The sequence below is a fragment of the Rana temporaria genome, chromosome 1 (assembly GCF_905171775.1).
Source record: "Rana temporaria chromosome 1, aRanTem1.1, whole genome shotgun sequence".
In the NCBI taxonomy this organism is placed as follows: domain Eukaryota; kingdom Metazoa; phylum Chordata; class Amphibia; order Anura; family Ranidae; genus Rana; species Rana temporaria.
In genome coordinates, this window is record NC_053489.1 from 414,986,803 (window position 1) to 415,003,557 (window position 16,755).

Here is a 16,755-nt window from a genome sequence, read left to right on the forward strand (position 1 = left end):
GTCCAGGGGATGTCTTTTTGAAATGTATTGCTTGAAGGACTTTAAAGGAGAAGTCCAGCCATAGGACTGCAATTCGTTTTGCACTCCTGTGACAAGTTTTCATCAGAGAGCAGTCTGAAGTCTGCTGACGTCATTAATATCAGTCCAGGCACCACATCATCCCGACTCTGGAAGTCTGGATCCACCAGGTGCCTGTACTGATAGCCATCTAAGCCTTTTAGCGAGCCACTGAGAGGCTGAGACGGGAGCTCCCCACCCCTCCACAGCTCAGCGCTCCAGTAAGTGCGAAGGAGCAGAGCAGGAGAGCTGCTCATTGACAGGCAGCAGCTCTCTGCTCGGGGAGTCGAGAGAACCGAGCCATTGGTGGTGTTTGATGGCTCGGTTCTCAGTGGAGAGACACCAGGGAACAGATGCAGCATCGGACCGATGTTTCATCCACCTAGGTAAGTATAATGAAAAAAAATGTTAGGGCATGGGATACTCCAAAACACTGCACAGTAAACAGTGGACACTTCACTCTAGGGCAGGGGTCTCAAACTGGTGGCCCTCCAGCTTTTTCAGAATTACAAGCCCCATCATGCCTCTGCCTGTGGGAGTCATGTTTGTAACTGTCAGCCTTGCAATGCCTCATGGGTCTGGTAGTGCCACAATAGCTGGAGGGTCACCAGTTTGAGACCCCTGCTCTAGGGTCACACTCCAGGATTCTGCTGAGGATCGGGGAATGGGCAGTACTTTAGGACCCTATGAGAGCTGTCTCAGTCGAAACTACATCTGTCACTTATATCCCAAAAGCACACAAGTCTTTAGGAATAAACTCAAGGTCATTACTCACAAGTCCCCAGGACAGCTGCACTTCTACCAGCTTCTTCCAGACATGGTCTTGTGATGGGGACAAGCCTTCTCCAGACCCAATTCCTATGGTGAAGTTCCACAGCCAGTTTCTCAGGAAGATCCATCCAGGCGCTCAGCCGTGACATTGCTGAGGCCTCAGGAACAGCTACACAGTCCACAGGCTACCCATAGATACCCAGGATACCCCCCACAAAAGCTTGAACCCTACAATCTCTCCACAGCTTCAGGCTATTTATCACCTCCCCAGCCACCTTCTGGACACTCCACTCCAAGGATTGGCCAGGCCATGATAAATATTCAGGCTGGTCATTTTAATCTCCATCCCTTTGTTCTGGAAGCTGTTTCTAGAGGCAGGGGGAAGCAATCAAACTCCCAGCCTGTTAAACCCTGAACAGACCAGAACAAACAATCACTGCTATATTGACTACAGAAGGAAACTAAAACTACATTTGCCTAGCAAGCTATGCTAGGAGGGTGCACATGCATTATTTTATGAGCTTTCCATACACTCCCATTAAAGTCTATGCTTCCAAAAACACACTATGCTGCACCAAAAATAACTTCTGCACCTTTCTAAAAATTGCAATGCACTGTGTATATATGAAAAAAAAATATTTCCATTGTTGTGCATGGCAGCATGACAGCAGACACATGAGAAGCATGAATAGGGTGAATGGGGCCTTATCACGCAATCGCAGATCTAATCTTGCTCTTGTTTTCGGGTAGAATAGAGAAATATTAGATCCTTTCTCAGGTTTTCATTGCTGTGTATGTACTCGCTGGGGAGATTTGTCTGTTTGTCCTAATGACCATCATCATGGAGACAAAAAGTGAGGGGAAATCTCAACATTTTTGAGTTGCCACCAAAACAAGAGGCAATTTAAAATAATCTAATAGGGACACCTGGTCCTGTGACAACTCTTTAGGATGAACATTTCACTCACTTTGGGGAGATTTTATCTCATTTCCTGTTACATCCCCAGAACAGGACGTGAAGGGCAATTTCACCAGCAGGACACGGGAAACAAAAAAATTCAGGAATATGTATTTTAAGCCTTCTACGCTGTGTCTGCAAAACAAATCCCCAAAAAAGTTTTGAATTGACATACACTTTAACCATAGTCATTATGGGAAATTCAGAGTCATAAGCTAAGCTCAGTATACTTGTTCTAAGTTAGTTAGAGTAAGAGGCTCAGCATGACTGACAATCAATGATACAATTTACAGTTTATGGGCTAGATTCACATAGATCAGCGGATCTTTAGATCCGTGTGATCTATGTGATTAAACCAGTTAACAACCGCCCTATAGACGATATACGTCTACAAGGTGGTTGCTTAACTCTGGGAGGACGTCCATGGACGTCCTCCCAGAATCGCGCTCCCGCGCGCCCTCTGGGGCGCGCACACGGGAATGTCCGTGACCGCCGGGTCCTCCGGACCCGACGGATCACGGTAAATTGCCGCTGATAGCGGCGGTTTACCACGTGATCGCTCCGTCCAATGACGGAGCGATCACTTGTAAACAAACTGGCATCATGTGATGACGCCAGTTCCTCCCTCCCCTCTCTGTACCGAACGGTACAGTGTGAGAGGAGAGGGGGGGAGAGAGCGGATGCAGCACGAGTGCTGTGGGCTGGATCTGTGACACATGCAGTCACAGATCCAGCCAGCCATCAATCACAGCTAAGCCATCCCTGCCCCATACTGTGCAATACACAATACCCATACTGTGCAATACTCTGCAATCCCCCACAATACTCTGCAATACCCCACAATACTCTGCAATACTCCACACTACTCTGCAATACCCCACACTACTCTGCAATACCCCACAATACTCTGCAATACCCCACAATACTCTGCAATACCCCACAATACTCTGCAATACCCCACAATACCCTGCAACGTCGCCTATGGGGATTTTTAAGTAGCAAAGTTTGTCGCCATTCCACAAACGTGTGCAATTTTGAAGGGTGACATGTTGGGTATCTATTTACTCGGCGTTACTTCATCTTTCACATTTATGCAAAGGAATGAAGAAAAAATACTAAATTTGCTAAATTTTATAACAGAAACAAAGAAAAATTCATTTTTTTTACAGAATTTTCAGTCTTTTTTCTCTTATAGCTCAAAAAATTTAAAACCCAACGGTGAATAAATACCACAAAAAGGAAGCTCTTTTTGTGTGAAAAAAAAGGACGAAAATTTCATTTGGGTACAGTGTTGTATGACTGAGTAATTGTCATTCAAATTGTGAGAGCACCGAAAGCTGAAAATTGGTCTGGTTATTAAGGGGGTTTACGTGCCCAGTGATCAAGTGGTTAGGATCCGCTGCCGCAAGTTTGAGAGGCAAGTGGCTAATTCACTAAACACTTACCTCCAAACTTGCGGCGGCGGATCGTAAATCCCCCGGCGGAATTCAAATTCCGCGGCTAGGGGGAGTGTACTATTTAAATCAGGCGCGTCCCCGCGCCGATTTAAATGAGCATGCGCCGTCCGCGAAATTTCCCGGCGTGCATTGCTCCCACTGACGTCGCTAGGACGTCAGTGGTTTCGGCATGAGCGGACTTGCGCGCGGGTTTCGGAATCGGCGTACGCAAACAACGTAAAAAAAACAAAAATCGACGCGGGAACGACGGCTATACTTAACATTGGCTGCGCCTCATAGAAGCAGGGGTAAGTATACGCCGGGAAAACCGCTACGGAAACGTCGTAACAACACTGCGTCGGGTCCGCGTACGTTCGTGAATTGCCGTATCTCGCTGATTTACATATTTCTCAGTGTAAATCAGTGTAAATCAGCGAGAACGCCCCCCGCCATTTTTAAATTGCAGTTAAGATCCGACGGTGTAACACAGTTACACCTGTCGGATCTTAGGCATATCTATGCGTAACTGATTCTATAGATACGACTGGCCTAAGTCAGAGATACGACGGCGTATCAGGAGATACACCGTCGTATCTCTCTGTGAATCTAGCCCTATATCTCTAGGCTTCCTTTAACTCAAGATGCCTATATACAGTGCACTAGAATTCTGTGTATACTGTATATTCTTATTTTATTTTGTTTATTTATATTATTTATTATATATATTATATATTTAATATTTTCTTTATATTTCATATATTTTTTTTAAATTAATAAGTACAATTTTTATTATTTTTTTACCCACAGGAAGCAAAGTATTGGACTGAACTACGAGGAACAAAACTATTTCTTTATAGTGATATAAAACAAGAAAAGGTAAAATATCAATTATGTTTCAATTTTTTATCATATAATTGGCTGTCTCTCCGTATTTTACCATTTACTATTTCAATATGACACTACTACATACTAAAACTCATGCAGTAAGGGATTAGAACTTTTTATTACTGTCTGTGCCCCTGTTAGGGAGATTCACCCTCTCTATCTGTCCTGTGTATTGTTGTCACCAAGAGTAAAAGAAAATCCTTAAAGGGACACTAAAGGCAAGATTTTTTTGGTTTAAAAATAACAAACATATTATACTTACCTCCGCTGTGCAGTTCGTTTTGAACAAAGTGGCCCCGATCCGTGTCTTCTGGGGTCCCTCGGCGGCTGTCTCTGCTCCTCCTTGCAAAAGCTTTCCACGTTCATTCGAGCTCCCTTGCATGGTGGAAAGCTTTTGCGAGCGCGCTCCCGTGATACAGCGGCGGCCATAGCCGCCGACTGTATCACTTGGCCCGCCCCCCCCGGCGCGCCGCATCATCCGCTGTGATTGACAGCAGCGCCAGCCAATGGCTGCGCTGCTATCAATCCGCACAGCCTAGCCAATCAACGGCCAGGCTGGGAACCGAACAGGATGACGAGAACGCGCCTGGGACTTTCGAGGGGTGAGGTAAGTAAAACGGGGGCTCGGGGGGGGGGGCGGTGCTGTCAGATGTTTTTTTACCTTAATGCATAGGATGCATTAAGGTAAAAAAACTTTTACCTTTACAACCCCTTTAATTTTTGGCTGACACCAGAACAGGAATAGAGATGGAATTTGTCAATGGAGGCCATAGTTCTGGTGACCCTGGTATTCCCTCACTTTGGCAGGATTAGGGATGAGCTTCGTGTTCGAGTCGAACGTATGTTCGACTCGAACATCGTATGTTCGGTCATTCGTCGAATTACGAACAAAACGGGTCGTTCGCGCCAACTTCGAGTGACGCGCCACGGCCCATAATTCACTACAGCATTGCGCGCTGATGATTGGCCAAGCATGCACTATGACCTGCATGCTTGGCCAATCACAGCGCGCAAAAAACGGAGAGCCATAATTGGCCAAAGCCAGGGAGGCTTTGGCCAATTATGGCTCAGGGGGTTTAGTACACGCCCCACACTATAAAAGGCCGCCTGCAGGGCGGCCTTGTGTAGTGTATTGCGGCAGTTAAGAGAGACAGAGAGAGTGTCATTTTTTGCAGGTAGATAGAGCAGGCAGGCAGGCTGGTCAGTTAATGTTACCGTGTGTAGAGGATATATATACATCCCAGGTGTTGTACATATATTTATACACTGTATAGCTTAGCTAGATCAGTTCTTCCTAATTTTTACTGGCAGGCAGGTGATTGTGCTATTTAAAGACTTTATCACAGGCATACTATAGACACCCAGCAGGTACAATACGCAGGAGCAGTGATATTAATGATGCCTAAATTAAAATAAATAAATAAATGAAAAATTCCTTTAAATATTGTACCTGCTGGGCGTCTACAGTCCTACTCCTGAAAAAACTTCATTTTTTTAAACTTTTTTCCATTGATACATGTTCCCTGGGGCAAGACCCAGGTTCTCAAAGACGTTTTACGACAATAACTTGCATATTAGGCTTTAAAATTAGCACTTTTGAATTCAAACATTCGAGTCCCATAGACGTCAATGGGGTTATAAATGTTGGCGCGAACGTTCGGTCCGTTCGAAGGTTCTGGTGCGAACCGAACAGGGTGGTCTTCGGCTCATCCCTAGGCACGATGTTTCTCTCACTTTCTGTTTTGACTATGGGACAGGAAGTAAAGGGAAATCTTCCCCAATGGGATACAGGTGGCAAAAAAAAAAAACGGACAGGGGTTATAATCCTCTATTAATGTTGCAGTATTCTAAGTGGAACTAAAGGCAAAACACGACAAATGTCGTCATCCTGGCCGAGGTGTTGAAGAAAAACTGCATTAGTAGGTATATGTTATGGTGGGAAGAGACTAAAACAATCATATAACCCTCACTCTATTCAGTGTCTAGCACACTAAAGGCTTCTTAAAACAGAAGATATTTACATATCTTTCATTTTAGGACAGTAGGTGGATCCATTAAAATCATTGCTTTATGCATACCTGAATACAATGTACCCCTTACCCAGGGCTCAAAATTTCAAGTCCTGAGCTACTAGCCAGGCCTCAAGGGTTACTCGCCACCAGTTGCCCCACCCAGCCCGCCCCGCCCCTAATTTCGCCCCTAAACACTCCCTCATAAATCTCATGAAATGACACTTAAATGTTTTATGCAGAAGTACGTTCTAAAAATAAATATTAACAACAACTGTATCCGTGCCCACCAATGCAGGCTGCCTATGCCCACCAATGCAGCCCTGTGTCCACCAAATGCAGCTCGTGTTCACCAAATGCAGCCCGTGTCCACCATGCAGCCCGTGTCCACCATGCAGCCCGTGTCCACCAAATGCAACCTGTGTTCACCAAATGCAGCCCGTGTTCACCAAATGCAGCCTGTGTTCACCAAATGCAGCCCGTGTTCACCAAATGCAGCCCGTGTTCACCAAATGCAGCCCGTGTTTACCAAATGCAGCCTGTGTTTACCAAATGCAGCCCATGTTCACCAAATGCAGCCCGTGTTTACCATGCAGTCCGTATCCAACAAATGCAGCCCGTGTCCACCAAATGCAGCCCATGTCCACCAAATGCAGTCCGTATCCAACAAATGCAGCCCGTGTCCACCAAATGCAGCCCATGTCCACCAAATGCAGCCCGTGTCCACCATGCAGCCTGTGGACAGATTTACAATGAGCATGTTGTGGAGATGGAGAGAGAGCAGGAAACTTTCCAGCTAGAGACAGACATACAACGTGAGATGGATGAGAACTAGAACACTTTGGAACAGCTGTGTGTATTTAGTTTCTTCCCCCAAGCAGGGGGACCCGTATTGTTGCATTGTTTGCTGTGCACTGACACCTCTAACCTGTGCACCTTTCTTATCCCTTGTTCTCAAATGTAGCCTGTGTCCACTATGCAGCCTACCTGGTTCCTGTGTGCAGGGGAGGAGAGAAATAGGAGAGCTGCCCAGGTGATCAGAGCGCAGCGCGGGGAACACAGGATAACAGTTTTAATTTTACTTGCCGTGTTCCCGCTGCTCAACGTCAAATTCAGCCCCGCCCCCTGGCCGGGGAACTTTGATTGACAGATCACCCGTCACCAGGATTTGACGGGTGATCTGTCTATCAAAGTCTCGGGACCAGGAGGCGGGGCTGGATCTGATAGCGAGCGGTGGGGAACACGGCAATTAAAATGAAAACTGTTATCCTGTGTTCCCCACGCTGCGCTCTAAACATCCGGGTGGCTCTCTCTTCCCTCTCCGCGGTCACTGGGAGAAGGACTCCAATTACACACAGGCTGTCGGCGGTGCTCGCCCCCCGGCTCCCAGGCAGCCCTTCCTCGCTAGACCTCAAAATCCACTCGCAGAATGCGAGCAGGCGAGTGGAGTTTTTGAGGGCTGCCTTACCAATTCACATAGGGGGAGGCCGGGATCTGGGGGTCCCCTTTGTTAAAGGGGGCTTCCAGATTCCGATAAGCCCCCCCTCCTTAGCCCCCTACAACCACCAAGCAAGGGCTGTGGGGATGAGTCCCTTGTCCCCATCAACATGGGGACATCCTCCCCATGTTGAGGGTATGTGGTCTGGTATGGTTCAGGAGGGGGGCGCTCTCTCGTCCCCCCCTCTTTTGCTGCGGCCTGCCAGGTTGCGTGCTCGGATAAGGGTCTGGTATGGATTTTTGGGGGGAACCCAAGCCATTTTTTTATTTTGTTGCAGAGTTCCCCTTAAAATCCATACCAGACCTTAAGGGTCTGGTATGGATTTTTGGGGGGAACCCCACGCCATTTTTTTTTATTTGGTGCAGGGTTCCCCTTAATATCCATACCAGACCTGAAGAGCCTGGTAATGGAATTTGGGGGGACCCCCACGCATTTTTATTTTTTATTTTTTAATTACTTTTATCTGTATTGCCGGGACCCAACAATTCATTATAGCCGCGAGTAGTTTAAAATGACTTTAGAAATGTAATTTTGTGCAAAGAAAACATGAGCTACTTTACAGGCATACTATAGACACCCCCCAGGTATGAAATTTAAAGGAATATTTCACTTTTATTGTTTCACTTTAAGCATTATTAAAATCACTCCTGCCAAAAAAAATGACATTTTTAAAACGCTTGTTTTGCATTGATACATGTCCCCTAGGGCAGGACCCGGGTCCCCAAACACTTTTTATGACAATAACTTGCATATTAACCTTTAAAATGAGCACTTTAGATTTCTCCCATAGACTTTAAAAGGGTGTTTCGTGGCTTTTCAAATTTGCCACGAAACACCCCAAATTGTTTGCAGTTCGGCGAAAGGGGGCGAACAGCAAATGTTCGAGTCTAACTCATGTTTGACCCGAACATAAAGCTCATCCCTAGATGTAAATATAGCACAGTACTCTATATTTAAAATCAAAGGAAGAGGATTTTAACTATAGAGAGACAGGTGCCTTTTTTATTTTAATTTATTTATTGGCTTTCATTGCTGATACAGTACAAATATATTTCATCCTTACAACAAATTTTTACATACATTACCCAAACCCATACCCCGTACAGTCTCAATACATTCTCCCAATCTAACAACTTATTATAAAACAGTAGGAAGCGATAAGAAGGTCTCGGCCCCCTCGTTCACCCCAAAGTCCAAAACCTCTCGTTGTCCTCCTATCCAACACTTGGCCCTACCCATTTTCCTACTTTTCTTCTAAGAGGTCAGGGATCCTGGAGTTGGGAGTCAATATAAGGAGCATGGGGAAAAAGTAGGGATGGGAAGAGAAAGAAGAGGAGGAGAGAGAAAGAGAGAGAGAGAGAGAAAAAAAAAAGAAGAAAAATAAATACATTAAATAAATTAAAAAAAATATGGAGGGAGAAAGAAAAAAAAAGGGGGGGCATAGAGGGGGGTGGTTTTAAGTTATATAGGTGACCAGAACTAAAATGCTAATTAAGTGTTCTTATGGGTGAGTAAGGGTGAGTCTTAATGTTAAGGGCGACCACAAGAAGAAAAAAGAGAGAAAAAAAATAAATAAATTTGTGTGTGCAACTGTGCAATCCACAAAAAAAAATGTTTTTTGTGTTTAATACACAGTCCCCCATGTGTTCACGTGATCCTACGTTTATATACTGGTAGGAAATTTAATAAAAAATAAATAAAGACTATATAGAATGTTTGAGGTCTAAGACCAGTTATATGTGTAAAGTCTGGTTGATAATTCCTGATAATTTAGATAATGTAAATTTATACACCATGTCAATTGTGTGTCATTTGTTTAAGCAAATTACCTTTAGGCACTATTTGAATCAAGACCTAATGTTTGTCTGTTAAAATATGTTGAAAAAGTCAAAAATTTTCATATGGTGTACTTACTTTTTCACATGACTGTAGCAATGCATAAATTAAGAGCGGGTTTACTTGGGTGCATCTGCTTCCTCTTTAAAGTGCAAATAATCTTTCTCAATCAACATTGACTATTTGTATTCCTTTTGCTGCTAGCATTAGTAAATAGGTATATCATATGTACTTGTTTTACATTTTTTTTTTTTTTTTTTTACCTTTCTTCATTTGCTGGTTTCTCTGGCCTAGGCCAAAATGATGTCATACATCCCAGGAGTCTTCATGGGCATTTTTTTTTTTAGCTGCATTTGGAAGAGGGGGTGAGGGTCTTTCTCAGCTAAGCACACCCTTGTGCCTGAATGCCTGAGCTAAGGGCAGCTGGATTGCAGGAAGTAACCGCTACATAAATCTGCCCTTACTCAAGATGGCCACAGCTTGAAATTTAGGGGGGGGGGGGGGGTTTCAAATACAGTAAAACATTGGTTTGAGAGTAACTTGGTTTGAGAGCGTTTTGCAAGACAAGCAAAATGTTTTAATAAATTTTGCCTTGATATACAAGCGATGTCTTGATATAAGAGTAGCGTCATGTCACAACTGAGTATAAAAAAGAAGAGCGGAGCCTCTAAGTGTAGCAATATGGTTACATTTAATGAAGGTACAACATTTAGCAACTTATTGCAACACTTATGCCGCGTACACACGGTCGTTTTTCGGCATGAAAAAAAAAGACATTTTGCAGCATGTCCAAAAAACGAAGTTTTTCCAACTTTATCATTAAAAACGACGTTGCCCACACACCATCGTTTTTGAAAAATGATGAACAAAGCGTGGTGACGTACAACACGTATGACGGCACTCTGAAGGGGAAGTTCCATTCGCCTTTGGGCTGCTTTTAGCTGATTTTGTGTTAGTAAAGGACGATTCGCGCTTTTTGTCTGTTACAGCATGATGAATGTGCTTACTCCATTATGAATGGTAGTTTTACCAGAACGAGCGCTCCCGTCTCATAACTCGCTTCTTGGCATGCGCGGGTTTAAAACGTCGTTTTAGCTCACACACGATCATTTTTTACAACCCGAAAAACGACATTTTCAGAAGCCGAAAAACGATGTGAAGCCCACACACAATGATTTTAAATGCCGTTTTATAAAAAAGGCATTTTTTTTCATGCCGAAAAACGAGCGTTTGTACGCGGGATTAGAGGTGCCTATCTTCTCTTTTATACCCTGTAAAAAAAATGCTTTGATATACAAGTGCTTTAGATTAACAAGCATGTTTCTGGAATGAATTATGCTCGCAAACCAAGGTTTTACTGTAGATTTTTTAACAACAAAAAAAGCACAAGGACATGGATGGATTAATTAAATATCATTTTCAGTTTGTGGTTCTCAGATACAGTTAGATAGTTCCACTCTTTTATCTAAGCCTTAAAACAAAATATATATATATATATATTTTCAAATTATCAGTTGGATGTTGTGTTTCTTTTATTTTTTGCTTTTTTCAGGCTTTTTTTTTGTGCTTCATTTCCACGTGGTGATCCTGCCAACAACACACTTTTTGTCCTAGGCTGTCTGCGCCCATTCATCATACTGAATCTATGGAAGAGCAGCATTGTCACCTTAGGGTGCTTTCCTTTTTTGCAATACAACCCCCCACCCCACACATACAGAGAGTTTGCTTTGTTTAAAATTTCAGCTCAGGCAACATAAATTTACAAGAACACAAGGGGGTAGATTCTGATTTACGTTACGCCGCCGCAATTTTGTGAGGCAAGTGCTGTATTCAGAAAGCACTTACCTCAAAACTTGCGGCGGCGTATCGTAAATCCCCCGGCGGAATTCAAATTCCGCGACTAGGGGGAGTGTAGTATTTAAATCAGGTGCATCCCCGCGCCGATTTAAATGCGCATGCGCCGTCCGCGAATTTTCCCAGCGTGCATTGCTCCCAATGACGTTGCTAGGACGTCATTGGTTTCGACGTGAGCGTAAATTACGTCCATCCGTATCCGCGAACGACTTACGCAAACAACGTAAAAATTCAAAACTCGGCGCGGGAACGACGGCCATACTTAACATAGGATACGCCTCACATAGCAGGGGTAACTATACGCTGGAAAAAGCCAAACGCAATCGACGTAAAAAAAAAGGGAGGGGCAGGCGTTCGTTTCTGAACCAGCGTAAATGCTCATTAGCATATTCGACGCGTAAAAGACACGGAAGCGCCACCTAGCGGCCGGCCTGGAATTGCAGCCTAAGATCCGACGGTGTAACACAGTTACACCTGGCGGATCTTAGGCATATCTATGCGTAACTGATTCTATGAATCAGTCGCATAGATACGACCGGCCGGCCTTAGAGATACGACGGCGTATCAGGAGATACGCCGTCGTATCTCCTATCTGAATCTGGGCCACGGTTTCTAATAGAATCAACAGGTATTTTTCTGTGCTTGCAGAAAATGTTCTTACACCAAAATTTCATTGGCAGCTGAAGCAATGATAGCAGACACAGTTGATCAATTTTTTTTTATACTCTTGTTCTTCTCACCTTGCCTAGACTGATGAGAAAATAGTCATGAACGTTTAACATGTTTTATATCTAACAGTGTATCTTCTTTGTAATAGTACACAGACAGCATTGAATTGAGAAACATGTCAACCATAAATGATGGACCTTCCAATCAGAAACAGTGGGCAGAAGTTATATTGACCTTGGACAAGGAGGAAGTGATCATAAAGGTGAGTTTAATTACATAAGCAGACAGCAAATAATATTGACTCATGCGAAAATTCTGTTTCTGCTTAATGAACACAAATAATGGCATTAGTCTTCTTTGTATTCTTAAATCATAAGCTGTAGTGCAAATGCTATGAATAAACTTAATGAGAAATAGATGTAGAATTTACCAAGATGTTCAACACTGACAGCTCCAGGTCCTGACTCCCCACTTCATTGTCGCTTCATCACCTTCTGTCAGCACTGGAAACCTTAGAAATGTTTCACATATAGGACATGTCAAGCAGGCCCCAATGCGAGCCTTGTTTTTTTTTTACAAAAATATAGATGTGTGGAGTATTTTAAAAACCACTTCAGCCCCGAAAGAATTTACCCCCTTCCTGACCAGAGCACTTTTTGCGATTCGACACTGCAACGCTTTAACTGACAATTGCACGGGCGTGCAACGTTGCACCCAAACAAAATTGGCATCCTTTTTTTTTTTCCACAAATAGAGCTTTCTTTTGGTGGTATTTGATCACCTCTGCGTATTTTATTTTTTGCGCTATAAACAAAAAAAGAGCGACAATTTTGAAAAAAAAAACAATATTTTTTACTTTTTGCTATACTAAATATCCCCAAAAAATACAAATAAAATTTTTTTTTCTCCTCAGTTTAGGTCGATATGTATTCTTCTACATATTTTTTGGTAAAACAAAAATACGCAATAAGCGTATATTGATTGGTTTGTGCAAAAGTTATAGCATCTACAAAATAGGGGATAGATTCGTAGCATTTTTTTATATTTTTTTTTACTAGTAATGGTGGCGATCTGTGATTTTTATTGTGACTGCGACATTATGATGGACAAATCGGACATTTTTTATACTATGTTGGGACCATTGTCATTTATACAGCGATCAGTGCTATAAAAATGCACTGATTACTGTGTAAATGACACTTTCAGGAAAGGTGTTAAACTCTAGGGGGCGATCAAGGGGTTAAGTGTGTCCTAGGGAGTGATTCTAACTGTGGGGGAATGGGATACCACTGACTTGACAGAGATCACTGCTCCCAATGACAGTCATGTCACTAGACAGAACAGGGAAATGCCTTGTTTACATAGGCATCTCCCTGTTCTGCAGCTCCGTGACACATCATGGGACACCTGCGCACATCGAATCCGCGGGCACGGAGCACACAGCGGGCGTGTGTGGCCGCAAGCTAACTATGCCACGATTTAAAGGGGTCGTACCTGTACGTCCATTTGCGCAACTGTGCCATTGTGCCAACGTATATCTTCGTGCTCTGTTTGGCAAGCGGTTAAAGCGGGAGTTCACCCAAAAATCAACTTTCTGCAGTTAGATCCAGCATACTGCTGACATCTGCAGTATGCTGGTCTTTTTTTTTTTTGGTACTTATCGTTTTAGCAGTATTTCTTCTATGGCTCCGAGAGGGGAATCCTTCAGGGAATGGGCGTTCCCGAAGGCAAGCAAGTTGATCGACGGCCTTCGATAGCGCGTCACGGTTTCTGAAAATAGCCGAGGTGACACTTGGCTGTTTACGGCGCCTGCGCCTGCCGTGTAGAGCTGACTGCGCAGGCGCCGTAAATTGCCGAGTGTCACTCGTGTGTATTTTCGGAAGCCGTGGCGCGCTATCGAAGGCTGTCAATCACCTTGCTTGTCTTCGGGAACGCCTATACCAGGAAGTAATCCCTGCTCGGAGCCATAGAAGAAATACTGCTAAAACGATAAGTACCAAAAAAAAAGACCAGCATACTGCAGATGTCAGCAGTATGCTGGATCTAACTGCAGAAAGTTGATTTTTGGGTGAACTCCCGCTTTAACTTCCTGTTTTGGAGAGTGGACTACAGATCTGAACTGACCTATAGCCTACCACTTACTATCTTGTCTGTCATTACTTTACAACTACTGTATAGAGAATAAGTCACAGTTCACACTGATGTGGTGTGGAATTTATATTTTATTGGGATTTTATGTGATAGACCAACACAAAGTGGCACATAATTTTGAAGTGGAAGGAAAATGATAAACAGTTTTCTGATACCCCTAACTAAAATCTAGTGGAACCAATTGCCTTCAGAAACCACCTAATTAGTAAATAGAGTCCAGCTGTGTATAATTTAATCTCAGTATAAATACAGCTGTTCTGTGAAGTCCTCAGAGGTTTTTTAGAGAACCTTAGTGACAAAACAGCATCATGAAGGCCAAGGAACACACCAGACAGGTCAGGATAAATTTGCAGAGAAGTTTAAAGCGGAGTTCCGGCCACAATTTCACTTTTTAAATATAAATACCCCTGTAATACACAAGCTTAATGTATTCTAGTAAAGTTAGTCTGTAAACTAAGGTCCGTTTTGTTAGGTTGTTACAGCATTTAGACACTTTATAAAATAGAAATTGACTGGGGCCATCTTAAGTGTGGGCATCATGAAGCCAGACTGTATGACTTCCTGGATTTCAGCCTTGCAGATCTTGCACATGCTCAGTGCTGCACAAGCAGTGTAATAGGTTTCAGATCAGGTTTCAGCACCTGTACTGTCCAAGTCACATGATTCTTCGAGACTGGGGAGTGCGCAGACTCCTGGAAAGTTACACCCACTACATTCCCAGGAGTCTGTGCGGTGTAGGTTAGGAAGCTTAAGCACCTAGGTGCAGGAAGAGGGAAGATTAACTATTCTGCCTAGCAACAACACTTTGAAGGCATCTAAAAAAAAAAAAAAAAATTCTTAAAGGACTAATGACATTTTTTTAAAACTACTGATGTAATGTTATATTTATGGGTGGAACTCCAGTTTAAAGCAGAGTTAGGTTATAACAAATATCCCAAGCTTTGAACATCTCATGGAGCACTGTTAATCCATCGTCTGAAAATGGAAAGAGTATGACACAACTGCAAACTTTTCAAAACATGGCTGTCCACCTAAACTGACAGGCCGGGCAAGGAGAGCATTAATCAGAAAAGCAGCCAAGAGACCCATGGGAGCTCAAGTGGGAGAATCTGTCCATAGGACAACTATTAGTCGTGCACTCGTGCAATCTGGCCTTTATGGAAGAGTGGCAAGAAGATAGCCATTGTTGAAAGAAAGCTATAATAAGTCTTGTAGTCAGAGTCTTCACCGAGGAATACGACACCCTAACCACCCAGGCCTGAGGTGTGCCATTGGCCTCGCTGGACAGTACGCCTATAAGTGGGCATACCCTGAAGTGATAGTGAAGAAATAAATGATGAAAAAAGACAAAATTGAAAAAAGAGGGAACGGGTGGGTGGGTACCCAGAAACCCCACCGACGCCGGAGATTAGAGGGGAGGAGGGATAAATAGCCCTCTGACTCCTCCTACAAATACAGGCTAGCCTGCGGCTAGCCTTCCCACTTGTTTGCAATTTGTGAGAAGCCATGTGGGGGAAACAGCAAATGTGGAAGAAGGTGTTCTGGTCAGTGGAGACCAAAATTTAACTTTTTGGCCTAAAAGCAAAACCCTATGTGTGGTGCAAAACTAACACTGCACATCACTCTGAACACACCATTAGCAGGGCCAGGGAAGCTGGTGAGAGTTGATGGGAAGATGGATGGAACCAAATACAGGGCAATCTTAGAAGAAAACCTGTTAGAGTCGGCAAAAGACTTGAGAGCAGAGGTTCACCTTCCAGCAGGACAACAACCCTAAACATACAGCCAGAGCTACAATGGAATGGTTTAGAATCAAAACTTATGCTGCATAGATACGATTGGAAATTCCGACAAGAAAACCGTGTTTTTTTTTTCCGAGTGAATTGTGGCTCAAACTTGTGTTGCATACACACAGTCACACAAACTTCCGACTGCCATGAATGTGGTGACGTACAACACTATGACGAGCCGAGAAAATTTAAGTTCAATGATTCCGAGCATGCGTCAAATTGATTTAGAGCATGCATCTTTTTTTGTGCGTCGGAATTGCATACATACGATCGGAATTTCCGACAAGAACTTTCCCGTCTAAAAAAATAGAGAACCAGCTCTCAAGTTTTTTGCTGTCGGAAATTCCGACAGAAAAAGTCATATGGAGCAGACACACAGTCGGAATTTCCGACCAAAAGCTCACATCGAACTTTTGTTGTCGGAATTTCCAATCATATGTACGCAGCAATATTCATGTGTTAGAATGCCCCAGTCAAAGTCCAGACCTAAATCCAATTGAGAATCTGTGGGAAGACTTGAAACTTGAAAATTGCTGTTCACAGACGCTCTCCATTCAATCTGACAGAGCTTGAGCTATTTTGCAAAGAAGAATGGGCCAAAATGTCACTCTCTAGATGTGCAAAGCTGGTAGAGACATCCCCAAAAAGACTTTCAGCTGTAATTGCAGTGAAAGGCGGTTCTACAAAGTATTGACAGAGGGGGGCTGAATACAAATGCACACCACACTTTGATATTTATTTGTAAAAAAAAAAAGATTTCAAAACCATTTTTCATTTTACTTCCACTTCACAATTAGGTGCCACTTTGTGTTGGTAAATCACATAAAATACCAATAAAATA

General features: G+C 43.3%; 1 protein-coding gene across 3 annotated transcripts in view; it reads left to right on the forward strand.

Moving 5' to 3' along the window:
* Positions 1-16,755, forward strand: part of STAP1 (signal transducing adaptor family member 1) — a 158,659-nt gene that overhangs the window by 62,878 nt on the left and 79,026 nt on the right. For all 3 annotated transcript variants that reach the window (XM_040324708.1, XM_040324717.1, XM_040324726.1), the window contains exons 2-3: positions 4,030-4,098; positions 12,122-12,235. In XM_040324708.1, coding sequence (XP_040180642.1) covers positions 4,030-4,098; positions 12,122-12,235 — 183 coding nt within the window. The remainder of the gene's footprint in view (positions 1-4,029; positions 4,099-12,121; positions 12,236-16,755) is intronic.